The 19751-nt window shown below is 31.4% G+C and overlaps 1 protein-coding gene across 1 annotated transcript; it reads right to left on the bottom strand.

Annotated features, from left to right (window-relative positions):
- Positions 1-14127: 14127 nt before the first annotated feature.
- LOC124845650 (protein yippee-like At4g27745) lies at positions 14128-16047 on the bottom strand. The gene is made up of 2 exons (XM_047322789.2): positions 15668-16047; positions 14128-14745 (listed from the first exon to the last, which is right to left on the bottom strand). Exons 1-2 carry the CDS (start codon positions 15758-15760, stop codon positions 14518-14520), a joined length of 321 nt encoding a protein of 106 aa, XP_047178745.1. The 5' UTR covers positions 15761-16047; the 3' UTR covers positions 14128-14517.
- Between the last annotated feature and the right edge of the window lie 3704 nt (positions 16048-19751).

The following is a 19751-nucleotide window of genomic DNA, read 5'->3' as shown; positions in this document are numbered from 1 at the left end:
CTAGGATGTAAACCTTCTTCCTTCTTCCACCATTGTTTCCACATTTCACACCTCTTTGTCCATCATTCTGCAACATCTTCACCAAAAAGATCATCCTCCATAACATCTCTTCTAGCCTAGCTTGCCATCTAGTGACTTAGCCAAGCGGGAGCGTATACTTGGGGATAACATTGATGATTAGGTCGTGAATCTTTGGGTTTGCAAAGGGAATGAAGGGGTTTGTCACGGTTAGGGAGAGTCGAAGCTAGATTTTTTTTGGTGCATGCTTGTTTCTTTATCGACTTGTTTGCGTCGATTCCAATTGAACGTTGCTCCTACATATCTTCATCTGAATGCTTAGGCGACCATTTAGGCTTTCAAAATAGTGTGTAAAGTGCTCGGCTTAACCCATACTCCTGCCTTTTTTTCACCACTTTTTCACTTGATTGAACTAGAAGGTGGGGTGGTTGCCTTTAATAAGTGAGTTTGACAAGTGGCTCTTCCAACTTTCCATCGCTTCGTATAAGAACTTCAACAATGTGTACTTAGGTGGCCATTAAGACCAAAGGTTGTAAGTACTTTTTTTATGAGAATGATCAGCCAAAGTTCCCCCTTTACTAGACAGGGAATCCCGAGTGAATGACCTTGTGGTGTGATACACTTATGATGCTTGAGGAGCAATCTGCTCTTAAAGTTTAGGGTACTCATGAAATGTCATAAATTTCGCAATATTTGAAAGGATGTTCTCAGTAAGCAATCCTTCCTCGTTCAATTATTTTATTGTCTGACTTTTATCTTGGTTAAATTCTTGTTTGAGTTACAAATATAATTACCCGCATAAATCTAAAAGAGGTGAACTTTTATAAGAAAATGTTGGATAAGCATGTAGCACCTGCCAACAGCTTTGGGGTAGCACCAACCTCTAAGGAGCCTACTTTTGCCTGTCCATCCAAGCACGGTTTACAATGGGGCGAAATATTTGTTGCAGTATCTTTGCGATTGAATTGAAGCTTGACAACAAAGTCTCCTTCAACCTTAGTCTCTAAGTGACCTGCTTAGCAAGCGAATCATCCCTAGTGGCGATTAGTCAGTGGTCACTTTTCCAGAGAAGTACTAGGTTAAGTCCGAATTGGATTTGAATGTCGGCCTCAAAGCCAACTATAATTTGACCACTCAACTAAAGGATGTGAATGTCGCTCATGCTAGATGCATAGGCAAGGAGAAAGACTTGTCCTATAAGCTGTCTGATTCAGCGAAAGAAGGAAAATACCTCACCAACGAGAATTGACGGCTGCATCAAAATGTTGATGTTATTTGCATTGCCCATCGAAAAGTTCAAAAGCAAGTGGAGGACTGGGAGACGAAATAGAAGTCTTTTGCCAACAAGCTAGAAGAGACTAAGTGACAAGTGATACTACAACATGAGGTTGACTTCTAATATGCTCTTGACTAAGCAGATTATTTTTATGGCGTCCCTTTGGAGGAGAGTAAGTTTGATGTGCAAAAGGGCTTCCATAATAGGGATATAATGCACCTTCAGAACATACTTCGCAAAGATGAAGATGATGTTGTTGAGGCCGACGCTGGAATTCTTCTTCCTTCCTATCACATTGAGGTCATTCAGGATGCTGCCATTTCTTTTGTTTAGTCGGTTAATCCTATAGTGATAGACTTTTTTTGGATATAGGTTGATCGTTGTAGGATCGACCTCTTTTATACACAACTCTTGTGATTAAAGAGGAAATAGTTTGATGTTTGTTCATTCCTTCTTTTTAAGTTCATTAATTGGCTATTTGTATGTAGGTTTAAACCTTCGGATGGTCCTCATATTTGTATGGCAATCTCAGTTGGGTCCTCATATTTGAAATTGTCTTTGGGTCATAATATTTGGAAAATTGAGTCAATTTTACCCTATCCGTTAAGTTGTCCCAAACGCCGTTAACTTGAGTTGAGCTGTATTTTTCTTATGGCATGGCATTATGCATTAAATTGAATGAGTGATGTGTTTTAGAATCATCAAATCCACGTGGCGAAGGTGTTTCTTCTTGAACACCCTGGATTGGGATTCACTTAACATGATGTCTTCCTGAGAACTCTAAGCACTCTTTTATTCATATCAATATACATTCATCTATGAAATCAATTCTGTTTGCGAGTTTGTTATTTTGCTTTCAATTAATTAGAATTTAGGTACTATTTCTTCATAGTTTAGTTTACTGTTATTTGGAAATGTTATGGATTTAGGACTTATTTTCCTTTAGTTTCTGTTTGAGAAAGTTCAATTTGTGAATGATAATAATGATGTTGATAGTGTAGGTTATTGTTTTACAAGTGCTTGGACTTTTGATTCATGAGTTTCTTCCCTGATTCTTTGCTTTTGATCATTAGTTCTAGATGTTTCTTGTTGATTTTTCTTTACCTTAGATTGTACATATGTGTCTGCAACATTTAAGTTCAGTTACTTCATACATGAGTATATTCATTTAGGTTTTAGGATTTGTTTAGCTTTTAAATTTCCAATTTGAGTTGCTTGTTTCCAGTTTTAGTTTTAAGTCATATTAGTTGCATGTAATTCTCATATTAGTTTAATTTCTATTTCTGTTTTAGGTAGTTTAGAGTTCCATTTTCTTTTATTTTTCCTTTTAGTTCATATTCTTTCTTTCCTTAACCAAATTTTCTTATTCTTTTTAATTTCATTGTTTCATTTTCTATTTCCCCACCTTGTTTTTATAGTTAAGTAGTAAATAATTACAAGAATTAACTTTATACTCTGAAGCTTAATCATAGTTGAGTCCTTGGATTGATCCTTGGTTATCTCTCTAGTACATTAGTGGGGAAACTGAGTTTGTTGGTTTTGATGCGACTAAAAGCAAGTTTAACATCTAGCTTCCAATCCATTATCAGTGATGATAAAACTAAATATGACAAACATGCAGATCAAGATTTTTCAAACAAACGACTGCATTTACCAAGCGGTGATTGTGACCAAGACTTTTGGTTGAGAAATACCCACTTAATTATTTTTTTTCATTGCTTATACATTATTATATACAATACTCTTATAGTTATTTTCAGAATAAATAATCCGCAAGTGAATTTCTTTACATGCCTTATTAGCAACTCGACAAGTTATGAACTTGATAATCTAAAGTATTGCTCGCTTAACCTTGTATGATTCACAATATCTTTTCAGTAAGAACAAAACTTATAAAAGAGAAAAATTCATAATTGGGGATGAAGAATGTATTAACCAGTTATGAAAGAAAGAAAGAAAGAATGTTTGAAGAATGAAAAAGCCTCTTGAAGAAATTAAGACCTTTAATAAGCTTTCATCATCATACCAATTTACCTTACGAAGGTAAAAAGATTTTCCGAGGTAAAAAGGTTTTTAACGTGAGTAAAAACTGGTGTCAAGACTACTTCATAAAACTAAAAACTTTAATTTATAATAGTAGATCCATAAATTACTTCCTTGCTGCAATGAATTTAGGACCCGTTATACTTTTTCATGAGTATTTTTAAACGAAGAAAAGAAAACGGCTTTTTCAGAAATTAAAATTAGTTTATATATGATAACTTATTTTGTAAAATCTATATAAGTTACTTTAAAAGAATGATTTCTAGTTTGTATATAAGTTACTTTTTCTTTATTATAACCTTCTTTTATTTTTTTATCGTAAAAGTATTTATTAAAAAATACCGATTTGTCCTAATGATTGAAACGCTTTAAAAGCATGAGTTGGTCGAGACCCTTATTCCATCGCATAATAATTTACAAAATATCCGCATAAAGTTAATTGATTATTTAGAAAATTAATTGACATTAATAATTTATTTAGCCAGCTACAACTAATCATACATTTATTATAGTATTGGATGAAAAAAAAACCGAAAACATGAGAAAGAAAGAGGAGAGAAAAACATGAGAATCAAAACTAATCCCTTGCTTCTTCTTTCTCTATAATAACGAGGCTTTATTTATTTATTTTTCTTCCACGTTTTATTATATGTTAAATCAATTCAATATAATCACTTTGTTAAATTGGTAATAATATCATTTGAAAGGTGATTGTGTGTCCGTTTAATAAAAAATTAGTTATTAATTTAGTCTTTTTATTATTATTTTTTTAATTTAATTGAATCTTTACATTGTTTAAATAGAAATAATGTAGTTCCTTTTGTGAAATTAATGTGAAAATCGTTAGAAGATAATTATGTGAGTTTAGATATTATTTCTCATCTCTAACCTCATTTTCTTTGACGATAACGGTAAGAATATTATTTGTCTACTTCATGTCGAAGATCAATTTCTTTAAATCCAATATCACATATCTAAAAAATTTATTTTTGTTTAGTGCATCATTATTAGAGATAGACACATGAATCCAGTTTTGATTTTTAGATCTGTTCTTAAAATCCATAAAGAACAACGCTGACAAAAAAAAAAGATATATTCATATAAAATAACGTAAAAACTCAATTGAATAAAAAGAATATAAATGAATTATATTATTAATTAAACTTTTTATTTACCTAATATATGATCTCTTTAAAAAGGGAGTTGATTTAAGTAAGAGACCACATAAAATCAATTTAAAAAATAATTGAATTTGATTGACATGATTTCTTTTTCTATTGGTTTTCTCCCACCGTCTATTCAAATGTTTTCAAAGATCATGAGAAGAAAACATTGATTAGGTCTTACTAACAAGTAACATATTTGATAATAAAACACCGTTGTCTTTTCCTTTGTCAATTCTTTCCCATCTTTTTACTTTGTTAATGAAAAGTTTACATTTTTAACTATTAAGTTTAGGCAAATAATCTCTTAAATCTCGCGTGAAAATAAAAGTTTGATGATCATCCAATAGATGATATTATATATGTCCTGATTACAACATGATTTGTCATACAGTGATGTGTGAACAAGTTCAACGTTATATACAATATTTGTGTAGTTTATTTAAAAAGGAGTAAATGTAATTTCTTCGGTTAGATTTATATTTATGACATTGAAAAAGTGATGACGTAACATTCCAAATTTAATGTGTCACTTTAAATTGACGAAGAAGCCACTTTAATCTGTGCTACTTTTCTCAACAACCCACCCATTCTTTTTTCTCTTCCACTTCATATGGTATCATCAAAGCACAGATCATGGTGCTCAAAATCACAAGCTCCCCATCTTTCTTTCTTTTGTTCTTCTTCATAGCATGTTCTTTGGGATGGTGATCAACGTTGAATAGAGTACAAGCATGATGTGGGGGCACTCATTGGAGCTGCAGCGTAGCATAGACATCATGCATTTGTACTCCAACACAAATAATGAAGCACCAGGAACACGTTCTTTTTTAATTTTACTCTAAAACACTCTACTTTAATTTAAAATATCCTTATTTTTATGAAGGTCTTAGTGTAAATCAAGCACAATTTTCAAAGTTTAATATAAAAAATGAGTAGATCAAATGTTTGATATCAACTATTATTGATACATCATACTTTTTATTTTTAATTAAATTCATAATAATTATATTTAAGTCTTACTAATTAAAACCATAAGTAGAATTGATTAGAAGTCCAGTGAAAATAGTTTTTTTGCTTTTAGCTATTTTGCTGGTCGCTTAATCTTTCTTGGCACATGAAGCATAGAGGTTTGAGTTTTGTCAAGAAAGACTATGCCCGTTGTTCGTGGTATCCACCCTCTCTCAAATCTCAAAATATTGTAAGAAAAAAATGCTAACAAAAACTAATAAAAATAACGAACAAAGATTTTTCGATGTGTGTAAATTCACTATCTTTAAAGACTTATTTGTAGTGTACTGCACAAAATTTCCCAAAATATAACATAAATTTTTCCAAAATATTTGAAGATATCAGAACTAACAAAGAACTCTAAAAAGAATAAAGTAATAAATCTAGGATCTTATACGAAAGAAAAGAGGAAGGAAGAAATTAAGAGAATAAGAAAGTGTGTTTTGGAGAATGCACCACACTTTATTTATAGAATTTGTGAACTAGCCTAAAGTTCAAGATTTGTGAAAGAATCCTATATAAGTTGTTAGTCAAAACTGCTTTTAACAAAGAAAAGGAACTTTGGGAAGATCTCATGCCTTGTCTACGGAAAAGCCTTGCGATTTCACAGGGAATCAAATCCCTACACTTGTGGAGATGCTACGTTTTACTCAACAACATTCACAAACCAACGACTTTTGCGATACACATAGGTTTTACAACAATCCCAACATATTGCAAAAGACGAGAAATAAAGATTGAAAGAAAGAATAATTTTTCTTGGATTTTATAAGATGTAATGTATTAAAGTTGGTATAACAAGCTATATGAACCAATCTTAGATTGAAAAACTTAACACACAATATAATTGGTATAACAAGCTATATGAACCAATGACACTAAATGTGTGTTAAAGGTTTATCACAATACATCCCACAATTCTTATTGTTATCGTTGTGTTACGCTTACTAGACCATGCGCATGCTCAGTATTCATGAGTGTTCTAGAGATCATGCTAAGATTTCATGCAAGCGACCTCACTTATCACTCATATAGGTGATTTCATCAAGTGTATGTTGTAAATCATATGTCACCGTAAGGGATATGAAGATCATTAAAATATTTGTTTAAATTAAAATTCTTTCACCACAAATAATTTTATTTACAAAGTTTATCCTCTCAATAATGCAGTCTCTAGCACTTTCACACACCATAGGACATATTTGATTTAAATCAATTTAGTGTTATCAGAAATAACAAGTGACTTTATTTTACCCATTTGAACCTTATTCATAGGATCTCCCATCACAAAGGTTGGGTTATCGTCACTGGTTTGTTTGCAAATGGCTTAAGTCTCATTCTCGTCGATGTTTATGAGATCATAATTCTTCCCAAGGGTTTTGTAAAAGGATATAATAGATTTTGTTCTAACTTCACATAATCAATAGAAATAGTTATACTCTTTAGTAGCTATTTCACTAAATTGCGTCTCAATTGTATATGTTATTCCTATTGTAATTCTTGTTTTTAGTTATAGCTATTGTCGATTGGCAATCACAATGTATTGACACCAATGAGGTTGGCTTCATTCCTAGAGGAATGTTCGCTAAAAAGTTTTTCAACCACTCAACCTTACTATCAGTCATCTCAAGAGCAACAAACTCAAATTGCATTATTGATCTCGCAATAATTGTTTGTCTGGCTGATCTTCATGTAATCGCACCACCCCAAGTGTGAATACATAACCACTAGTGAATTTTGTCTCATATGAATATGAGATTTAGTTAGCATCATTACCCTTCTGGTACATCAGGAAACCCACTATATTTAATGACATAATCCATTGAACCTCCTAAGTATCTCACAAGTCATGTAAGTGAATCCTAGTGTTCCTGATTTGGACATTGAATGTACCTACTTAGTTTACCTACTGCATAAGTAATATCAAGTCTAAAAAAGCTCCTCAATGTAGTAAGATCTCAATTATCTTAGCATATTAAGGCGGAGATATAGATTCTCCTCTATTTTTCATTAATTTAGAGTTAGCATCATAAGGGGTACTTATTGGTTTAAAGTCATAATATCCAAACTTCTTAAGAAGTTTCTCAATGTATTGCTCTTGGGATAGAAATATACTATATCCCTTCCTTATGATTCTACCACTTAAAATTACATTGGCTTCACCCATGTCTTTCATTTCAAAATTCAATCCTAGAAACAATTTTGTTCTAGCAACAATCTCATTGCATGTACCAAAAATTAACATATCATCGACATACAAGCATATAATGACACAATCATCATTTTCATATTTATAGTAAACACATTTATCAACATTATTAGGTGAAAAACCATCACATAGCAGTACATTATTAAGTTTTTCATGTCATTCTTTTGGTGCTTGTTTCAACCTATACAAAGAGTTTAAAAGTTCGCACTTTATTCTCTTGACCAGGCACAACACACCCTTCATGTTGAGTCATATAAAATTTTCATGTCATCCATTTGGTGCATCACTAGCTTATGGATAGCTGTTAAGGCTAACAAAACTCGAATAAGGAAATCATAATCATACGGGCAAAGATGTCAAAATAGTCTATGTTGGATTTTTCAGTAAAGCCTTTTTCTACAAATATTGCCTTATAGTTCTCTTTAAATCCATTAGGATGATAAATTTTCTTAAAGATCCACTTACAACTCATGGATCTTGCTCCTTTAGGAAAATATACTAAGGTCCAAGTACTATTTTTCGAAATTGATTCAGTCTCAGTTTTAATGGCCTTATCCCATTGTTTTGTGTCAGGAGCACTAGTAGCTTCTACAAAGCTACTAAGGTGCAGCGAAATTGTTAACGTAAACAACAAACCAAAGGGGTGGTGAATTGATTTCTTATCGCAAATCGTACCTTTAATAATTTTCTCTTATAATTCAATTTCCTTAACGATAAATTAAAAAAATTATAAAAAGTGTAAGGTAGAGAGAAAATTGCACAGAATTTTATATTGGTTTAGATCACAAGGATTGTACGTCTAGTTGTTAATCCAAATGAAGATTAACGTTCCACTATCACAAAACCAACAAATTATTACAATCACAAAGAACCAATAAGTTTAAGGTTTAGAACACTTCTCTTGTTACCACAAGAGATGAGACTCACTTCCCGTAAGCAGGGTTGGGCATAATTAATTGAACTGTACTAAACTATAGTTAACTATATTTTTAATAAACTAAAGAAAATTGAATTACTCACTATAACAACTAACTGTAGTGTTTAACAGTTCAGTTTTAAAAATCTGAACTTATACTAATTAACTAATAACTGAACTTACATCAGGAAGTCTTTTCTGTAATGCGAGTTTCTATACTGCGGGTTTTACTCAAGTGTCTGTATCATAGGTTTTACTCAAGTTAATGTGTGTACAGTGATAATATATTACTATAATTTTTAACAAATCAGGTCAAATTAGCTATCACTATTTCAATTAATTTATGAAATTAGACCAAAAGTGACGCAGCTCTCCACTACAAAAGTTCTTCAGGTAATTCATAAATCAAAACTTTTAAATTAACACTATTTCACAATACTTTTTATAACACTCCCTTTACCATCTCAACTAACATTTATATTGCTCACGTGTAATTTTTTTTACAAACTTTTATAAAACTTATATATATACAAATACAAAATTTTATTGGATAAATGATTATTTAATCAAAATTAAAATTTCACATCAATCATGTAAAAATTATCTACAAACTGATGTCAATTATGAAAACCAAAACTCAAAATTGAATATAAAACATTAGTGTCAAATCATCCATGTTTATCTGTATTTTATATGGTTTATTATTCATAAAGTTACTTGATTGAAGATTTTTGTTTTCAAGTACTAGAACAACTTGGACATTTTAGAACTTAAAACCCATTAATCTTTCTCTCTCTTCCCGTCTGTATCATTTGTAATGGAGTCATGCAGCTAAATCGAAGCAGAAATCAATTAAACAAGTGGTGAGAGAGGGGAATGGGGTCAGCAAAAAACAAAAGAACAAAATTTCAGTTAACTGCACAAACTGCACTGAAAATATTATAAGTTCAGTTTTTCTAACTTGAACTAGATAATAGTATAAATAGTTTTTGGTTAAAATGGATTAGTTTTTTTTAGTATAAAACAGTACAATTAACTATAATTTAGTACAGTTAAGTTATTTTTGCCCAGCCCTACCCGTAAGGCCACAAGGGATGAACACCTCCTTCGAATGATTCACGAAGGATTACCACCTCATTTAAATATTCACAAAGGATGAAAGACTTCACTCAACAACAACAACAACACTCAATTACAAACCTAGTAAAAATATTTGCTCTATGCCAACACCAAGTTCTTAAAGTCACATCACAAGGGTTACACAAACCCTAGAATACACTTATCCTAGCACACAAACAATCAGATAAGATTTTCGTATTTTTTCGGTTTTTAGAATGAAGAATCAACTCAATATATAAGAATCTCACTCAAGCACACATCTAAAAATATGTTGTTAGTTATTTAACGTGTGATAATTGATTATTCACTTATGGTAATCGATTATGCATTTAATGAATGCACCAAGGCCAAAAACATGCCTAACAACTTCAACGGCTAGTTGTGATTGATTATCATGGGCTGATAATCGATTATTCCATAGAAAAAAATGAGATTTTAGTAAACTTGAAAACCTTTATGTGATAATCCATTATCTTAAGTGTTAATCGGTTATTGCAAAGTTTTTCTAACTCCTAAACAAATTTTAAAGCAAAAAATACATGGAATCAAGGATGAATAACACCCTATACATAAAACTACTAAATTACAAAAGTTTTAACACAAACAAGTCTTCGTGAAGGTCTTCTTGCAACTTGACTTTAAGACATCATCAAAACTTCTAAACTTCAAGATTTTGCTAACACTTATCCCACTGCTTTGCGTCAGGAGCACTAGGAGGTTCTACAAAGCTACTTGGATCATTCTCAACAAGATAAGTATAGAAATCATTACCAAAGAAATTTTCCTTCCTCTGTCTTTTGTTTCTTCTTAAATCCTAAAAAGAAAGAGGAAGAAAAATTTCTTTGGTAATTATTTCTATACTTATCTAGTTGATAATGATTTAAGTAGCTTTATAGAAGCTATTAATGCTCTTGATACAAAATAGTGGGATAAGACCATTAGGACTAAAATTGAATCAATTTAGAAAAATAGTACTTGGACCTTGGTAGTTTTTCCAAAAGGAGAAAAACTCATTGATTGTAAGTGGGTCTTTAAGAAAATATATCACCCTAATGAATCTATAAAGAAGTATAAAGCAAAATTAGTAGTAAAAAGCTTTATTAAAAAACCTAACATAGATTATTTTGACGCCTTTTATGACTAGGATTTCCTCAATTTGAGTGTTGTTAGTCTTAACAACTATCATAAACTAGTAATAAATCAAATGGATGTTAAAACTGTTATTTTGGATGGTAATTTGGAGGAGGAAATTTATATAACTCAACTTGAAGGATGTGTTGTACCTGATCTAGAGAATAAAGTATGCAAACTTTTAAAATCTTTGTATAGTTGAAACAAGCACCAAAACAATGACATGAAAAAACTTGATAATGTGTTGCTTTGTGATGGTTTTTCACCTAATGATGTTGATAAATGTATGTACTCTAAATTTGAAAATGGTGAATGTGTCATTATATGCTTGTATGTGGATGACATGCTAATTTCCGGTACACGTAACGAGATTGTCGCTAGAATTAAATTGTTTTTAGGATTGAATTTTGAAATGAAAAATATGGGTGAAACCAATATAATTTTAGGTGTTAGAATCATAAGGAAGAGAGATTGTATATTACTATTTCAAGAACAATACATGGAGAAATTTCTTAAGAAGTTTAGGTATTATGACTTCAAACTAGTGAATACCCCTTATGATGTTAACTCTAAATTAATGAAAAATATAGTAGAATTTATCTTTCATTCTCATTATGCTTAGATAATTGGGAGCTTATAGTTTTTGATTAGCTTGTCTAAACCTAATATTGTTTATGCAGTAGATAGATTGAGTAGGTATACTCAATGGCCAAATTAAGAATACTAGGATGCACTTACTAGGCTTATGTACTTAAGAGATTCAATGGATTATGTCATTGAATATAATGGATTTCCCATTGTACTAGAAGGGTATAATGGTGCTAAGTGAATCTTTGATTCAGATGAGACAAAATTCACTAGTGGTTATGCATTCAATCTTGGAGGAGGTGCGATTACAAAGTGATCAGTCAGACAAACAATTATTGCAAGATCAATAATGGAATTTGAGTTTGTTGCTCTTGAGATGACTAGTAGTGAGACTGAGTGGTTGAAAAACTTCTTAACAAACATTTCACTAGGAATGAAACCAACTTCATCGATGTAAATACACTATGATTGTCAATTGGCAATAGTTATAGCTAAAAACAAGACTTACAATTAAGAGAACAAACATATACAATTGAGACACAATTTAGTGAAGCAGTTGCTAAAGAGTGAAACTATTTCTATTGATTATGTGAAGTCAGAACGAAATCTAACAGATTCTCTAACAAAATAATTAGGAAGAAATATGATATTAAAAACATCAAAGGGAATGATACTTAAGCCACTTACAAACAAACAAGTGATTGTAACCCAACCTTTGTGATTGAAGATCCCATGAATACAGTTCATATTGATAAAAATAAGTCACTTGTTAGTCTTGATAGCACTAAATTGATTTTAAATTAAATATATTCATTCCTATGATTTCTGTGCGAAAGTGTTCGAGACTGTATTTTTAAAAGGTTAAACTTTGTAATTAAAATTCTATGTGATGAAAGAATTTTAGTTTAAACAAATGTTTTAATAATCTTTATATCCCTTTATGGATGATGTATGATTTGCATCATACATTTGATGGAATAAGTTATATGAATGTTAGTGGGACCACTTACATGAGATCTTGGTTTAGAATCTCTAGAACAATAGAAATATTGGGTATGTGCATGGTCTAATAAGCTTAACACAACGATAACAGCAATGGTTATGGTGTGTATTATGATTCATAAACCTCTAACACACATCAAGTGTCTTTGATTCATAATAACTTATTATACCAACTATAATATGCGTTAAACTTCTCGATTTAGGACTGGTTTATATAACTTGTTATATCAACTCTTATGTATTACATCTTATAAAACCCAGGAAAATTCTTCTTTTCTTTCAATTTTTATTTTGCAATATATCGGGATATAAAATAAGTATTGCAAAAATAAGTTTCTGAAAGCAACAAGTGAACGTTGCGCAATGAACAGTTCTTTCCCGTGGTCAAGCTCTTCATCTGTATGGCTCGGAATTTTCCCCTAACATCTTAGTTTGTTGACGCAGTTCTCACCAGCCACAAGACTCAGGATTCTCCCACACGTTTTCAGTTGCGGCAGTCACATGTACTCTCCAAACTCTATAAATAGAGTTTGTGCTTTCTCCATTTGGAACAAGGAAAAAAATCCCTGACGAGATCTCTCGCACTGAGCATACTTTCATATTTTCTTTTATTCTCTCTCACTCTCTTATCTATTATATCTTCCTTTATAATATATGGATGTCTTAATTAATTGTTAGTTTTGTTATCTTCAAATTTAGCCGTAGATATACACGTCTAAGAAAATATTTATTAGTGGATTTTATTTTATTATTGTCAGCATTTTTACAACTTAGACTCTCTAGAAGAATCTTTCTCCCGCTTAAGGGACCGACAGAGCGATCAGAAATTAGCTAAGAGTTCCCATGCTTGGATATTATTGAACAAATAAGAAAGGAAGAAAATACATGAATGTGTGAAGTACTACATGCAACAAGCCTTGGGCTTATTATCACGATATCATATGGCAATGAACGTATATATAGTAAAATAATTGAATCCAAAATCTTTGTCGATGGTATTAAATTCTACCAACTAGTAGCTATCATTGCCAATTATGCAACACGCTCACTCTCTAACACTCTTGAAAATTATTGATCCAAATTTGATGAAATCCACCAAATTATGTCTACTCTCTTTTTATGTGATGATGGACTTCACTAAATTTCATCAATTTTATTAAACCTTCTACTTTGTTTTTTTCAAATTTCCTGAATCTCAAAACTTACTGTTCTATAAATAGGAACATTGTAAGGGAAGCTGCATAGGAAATTAGTTACTGTTTTCAAAAATTATATTCAACGTATACCTTGAGTAACACACTAGTAAAGGAAAGTGTTCAATAGTTGATATGCTTCTAATGAATGTAAAGATGGGTAGGCAGGGAGGAACTGGTACCCTTTTTTCGCTCCTTGTTTATTCTGATGTTGGATGTTATTGACTTTGTTTTGGCACCTGTCGTGCAAAAACTAATATTCTTAATAAAAGCTTTATCCTTACCCTTTCAAAAAAACAAAAAATTCGGAACATTGTAAATGGTCAAGAGAACTGAATGCATGGATGAGAAATATTGAAGCAGAATAACATATATTCTGTTATGTACGAACAGCTTACAATAATTGAAAAATTGAAGCAGAACTTAAAAATGACAACATCAATCGTGGAAAGGGACCATACAAAAAGCCAAACTTTGAAGCTGGCCAATTTGTGCTATTACCAAATATCAAATTTAATCATAAGAAGATCTATTACTTTATATCCAAGAGATTCAAGCCATAACCTGAGTAATAAACTTTGCCTGTCAGCAAAGTTCGACTCCCCAAAAAGAAATCTGTAACCATGCCATGATATCCATAGAGCAGAAATGAATACACAATACTATTAACAAGGAATAAACAGTTTATATACCAATTTCACTTCTGGCCATAACCTGAGGAAATTAAAGGTGGGGAAACAATGACAATTTTCAAATGGTTGAAGGTTCTCCTATACAAGATTACACCACAAAGCATGAAAGAGGCAACATGAAGAGCAGAATGAATGGATTGGGGTTACGGTGTAATGCTACCAGTTGTCCTTAACAATTTTTGACTTTTCAAGTATAAACTTTCCTTCCTTGTACCTCTGGGACGCTTCATAAGCTCTTTCATACTTCCAACCCAACACTTCACGGCAATCACCACAATAAACATCAGCAACAGTGTGGAGGCCAGTCAATAGATGCCTGTCTTCTTTTGGCCCCGTCACAACATTCATTGCATGGGAAAACAGAAAGGCTCGGCCATTTCTTCCCTGATTATAAAATTTAGGACGACAATTTAAGAAAAATGACCCCGGAAAGCTTTTGTACCAGATAAAATCATAAACCTTAAATTTATGTCTAAATACCGAGAACAACCAAATGAGAACATACAAAGATGCCTTTGGGAATATCTTCATCTAGGAAATATGTCAAATAATGAATGAACAAAACACAACATATTGGCAATCTTTGTGATGTTTGACTGTTATGTCAATAACAAACTCAGAGACAAAGATATGAAAGGTCGAAAATCTAAATCACCTACTTTCCACATCTTTAACACTGCCATTGTCTCCCCGCGGCCACATTTGAAATTATGTTTTCAAATTTCAACCAAAGTCATACTCAACCAAAACCCATTTTTTGAAAATCACAGCAACAGCCACATCAAACTGACATCTATAACTACTGTCACTTGGTGTATGTACAGCTAATTGATTGTAAACACCATGTCTTCTCAGTATTTATAAGGCCTGAATTCATTGTAGTCCTAATAGTATTAACAAATATACATATTTGGCTATATAAGTGAGTCTAGTGAGACTGGTCTCACTGTTGATTGAACGACAGTTTTGTACTTAACCTCAATTACAAAACAAGAGGTCAAATTTCTTTCCTTTCTTGAAATCACCCCGGAATTTCCCCACTTTACCTTTGTAATAGTAATGACACCTAGAAACAATAATACTCAGCAAAGCCCTTACCCTTTTGAAGTAAATAGGTAGATGATGATTTCAATTGGCAACAAACCGATACATCTAAGAAGTCAACTGTAAAAAATAAATATAATTTTCACTTAAAATGTAAAAGAAAGTACCCCATACACATTTTTGGTCCCAAAATCACCCAGAAAAGTAAAACAGAGAGAGAGAGAGAGAGAGAGAGAGAGAGAGAGAGAGAGAGAAGGTTTACATGAAAAGCCTTGGAAATGATATCATCGTGGAGTGAGACCTGGTTTCTACAATTAGAGCAGCAATACAAGCGGGGTCCTATCAGTTCCGCCATGAATTGGTCAAAAAAAAAATCAGATTAAAGACCTCAGTGCTCCAAATGAACCAAACACCGGTGATCCAAGGGAGTAACAGAGCAAAGGTTTCGATTATAAATGAATGAGATGAAGAAAAGGGCGCAGAGGAACAAAAGTGATGAAATTTCTTTACCTACACCAAGCTCAATGATGACCCAAAAGTCTGCAACAATAAGATAAGAAGAAAATATGTCGTTAGTTAGCGTACAAGAGTAGGCTTGATCACAAAGGTTAATGAAGATTCCCAATTAGCCTCTTCAAAATAAAATAAAATAAATTGCATTACATATGGTAATCAGATAAAGACCCAATAAACCCCACCACTTGCACAGGATATAGTCTTAATCATCAATATTAACATTAATTAATAATAAACAAACCACTAGTTAAAAAATCAAATCAAATTACTGGAACAAATTCCTTTTACAAGATAAAATAAAACCCCAATTTTCATGTTTTTTTATAGAGTTATCATTTTTTTAATTAGTTGGAAAGAGTTATCTTTTTATTTTCTTTGTTAGGGTTACGTTTTGAAGTTTTGTTCTGGCTTTGATCGGTGCCGATCACGAAAAATCCACAACCGCACTTAAATTTCGGTAATTTTCCCTAACTTCAACTAAGTTTTTCAAGTGCTCTGTTTTAAACTACTCTTTAAAACTTGGTGAACTGAGGCTGTTTTTACAAGTTTCAAAACCTTATTTTTCTTTGTTAAGGTTTATTTCTCTCCGCAGGAGGTGGGGAATATAGATAGTGAAGTTGGTTGTATTAAATGAGATATTTTTCATTTTTAATATTATTTTTTAAAATTATTATTATTACAGCAATAAAAAATAAAAATAGCTATAATTGATTATGAGTAGAAAAGCAAATGAAATTATCTAGCACTTTGTTCACATATACAAATCTTCACTCATTGGTGTATAAAATAATAATTGTGTCTCTTAATTTTCGAATAGATCTTTTCAAGTTCCTTAAATTTTCGAATAGATCTTTTCAAGTTCCTTAAAACAAATAAAATGCGTTTATAGATTGATGCCTAATGACTAGGTCACTACGAACCATTTATTATATAGATTAATTAAATGTTACACATCTTGTAGTACTTATGATTTAATATATTTATTGTCTAGCCAATTAAATGACGCATATATTTTAGTTTAAATAAGAGAGATTAAAAAAAATTGTATAATACATACCTAATTAACAGTGAAAATTGAAAATAATTCATTTTCAAAATTTTAGTTTAATTTAGTCTTTCAACATTAAAAATTTATTAATTTAGTTTTTTTAACTAAATTTTATTAGGTTTATTTAATGTTTCAAATACTTTTATGATAGTATTTGATTTGTTTATGTTTCACACATTTCTGTCTCAATACTAGTTAAAAAACGCATTTGAAACATAAATAAATTTCATAAAATTTAGTGAAAAGGAACTAAATCCATACAGTTCTAAATATAAAGAACTAAATTAGTCCAAAGTTCTGAAAAGAAATTAATTTCAATTTTTACTTAAATTTAAGGACTAAAAACATAATTAACTTATTAGTATATAATTTGTTCAATCACATCACCATCATAATATAAAAGATATAAAGCATATTTAACATTTCATTAGCATATATAAAAAAAAATATACAATTTTCTATAAAGGTATATATAGTTTTTCAAAACAACGAAAATTTAAAATATCCTAATAAAGAAAGATAATATGTTTTCATGCTGCATATGCATATGCATATGAAATTCTCAACTCCAAACCATTAAACAACTTTGCATCCTTTTCACCTCTAACTTCTAGTGTCGAACAATATCTCTTCATGCACTATCTTCTGCTCACATTTATGGTACACTAATAGCATGTGAACAACCAACCACAAGTAAGACATCAAGGTAAGCTTATCACACACTCACAAGGAATTTTAAGGTTTCAAGAGAAGAGAGCTGAGAAATGAAGAGTAGAGAGAAGAAAAAGAAGACAAAGAGCAAAGGAAGAATAGAGAAAGCAAAGTAACTCAGGTAAAATGCAAAACATCTCTGATTAAATTGTTCTCACTATGAATGTTTACATTTATATGAAAGTTACAACTGATTATGTTTTGATTTAACAACACTAACATGCCTCCATAAATCAAAACCCTAGGAAGAACATGAAATCCCCTTTCACTGATGAAACTCCTCTCTCTGATGAAAACCCTTTTTGATCTAGGGTTTTAAAAATTCTTTTGCTTGATCTCCAAAATTTTTTGCTTTTACAACACCGATTTGCTTTCTAAGGGTTAGAAAGTGTTCTTCTTTTAATGCTTTGGTTAGTATATCTGCGAGTTGGTCTTTGGATCTACAGTGTACAACCTCCAACCTTCCATTACTCACTTGTTCTTTGATGTAGTGAAACCTAGTTTCAATATGTTTGCTTCTCCCATGAGAAGTAGGATGCTTAGCTAGGTCAATGATTGACTTGTTGTCAACAAACAGTCTCACCTTTCCAGCTAAAACAATCTTCAGCCCTTTCATCAATGAAATCAACCAAACTGCTTGACAAGTGGCTTCACAAGCAACTATATACTCTACCTCACAAGATAATAAAGCCACTATGATTCCTTTATTGAGCTCCAAGAAATTAGTGACCTTTCAAGGAAGAAAATATACCCAATTGTACTTTTCCTATCCCATTTGTCTCCACATTAATCTACATCTGAATAAAAGGTAATTTGTACCTCTTTTTTAGTTTCTCCTTTTGGCAATAGTATCCCATAGGTATGTGTTCCTTTTAGATGATATGATCATGTCCAGGAAAGAGTATGATCTTTTCTATATTTGAATCCTCAAGAGGCATAATAAAAATAAATCAGAGAAGAATTCAAAATAAGACAAAGATGGGGATACCACAAGCTAGCAGATTGATAAGTTAAGTAAAGATTCGTCACAAAGATGTTAATCTTTAATAAGAATCAAAGTTCTAATCCAAGAACCAAGATAATCCTCTCTAAAAAATGCAAATGCATATATTATGACTCAAAAGTGTCTGCAATAGCTTTTGGTACCTCTATATATAGGCACATAAGTTTAACAAAACCTAGAAACCCTAAAATAAAGCCCAAAGCCCAAATCACATATAAATAACAAAAAATGAAAATTATAGATGAAGACTTTTTGCTTAGGGAAGCTTGTTCATCTAACAAATTAAACATTCTATAAATTAAAATAAATTTGCAAATCATTTAATTTCCTAAATTATTCTTCAATTGTGCTTATGATCTTCATGTTATTAAAATTCCCTCCTTGAACATTATAAGATCCAATGATACATGTTTTGATATTGGACCTTGTCATAGATCCTTTGAATTGCAAATGTTCTTCCTCAAATTCTTCTCATATATATTTCAAGAGATAGTCCTCTATCATACTCTCCTTCTTAAAGAGAATTTATCCTCAAATTTGTACTACTTGAAGATTCTTTTATCATAAGAGCTAAAGTTATATCATATTCGGGCCTTTTATCGAATTATAAAGGAAGGTAAATTATGTATTTCACGAGTTTAAGCTCTTGCCAAAACTGCAAGTATATATATGAACATCTCTCGACTCTCAGTATTAGTTATTTTCATCTATATGAATCCAATTACTAGTAGAGCCATAATTATCTCATTTCAATAACTTTCGTTAATACATTATACAAAATACAACACATTGTACTAGGAATCACTACATTCTCATTTCATTCATTTTCATCTCAATTCACAATACATTTGCTAAATTTTGTACACACAATCACAAGAAAATAAATAAATAACCACATATCATTAAAAAACAAAGCAACATTGGGCGGTATAAAAGGAAGTCCAACGCTCATACATCCAGGGCTCAATGTCAAGTGAGCACCTAGTGCTCTACATCCTTGAGCTCACTACCAAGTAAGCATCCAGCGATGCCAAGATAGTGTTCTGGTCCTTAGAGCTCACTGACTTA

The sequence above is a fragment of the Vigna umbellata genome, chromosome 9, assembly GCF_029865625.1.
Source record: "Vigna umbellata cultivar VRB3 chromosome 9, Vumbellata_1.0, whole genome shotgun sequence".
Taxonomy (NCBI): Eukaryota; Viridiplantae; Streptophyta; class Magnoliopsida; order Fabales; family Fabaceae; genus Vigna; species Vigna umbellata.
This window is presented reverse-complemented; position numbering and strand designations above follow the sequence as displayed.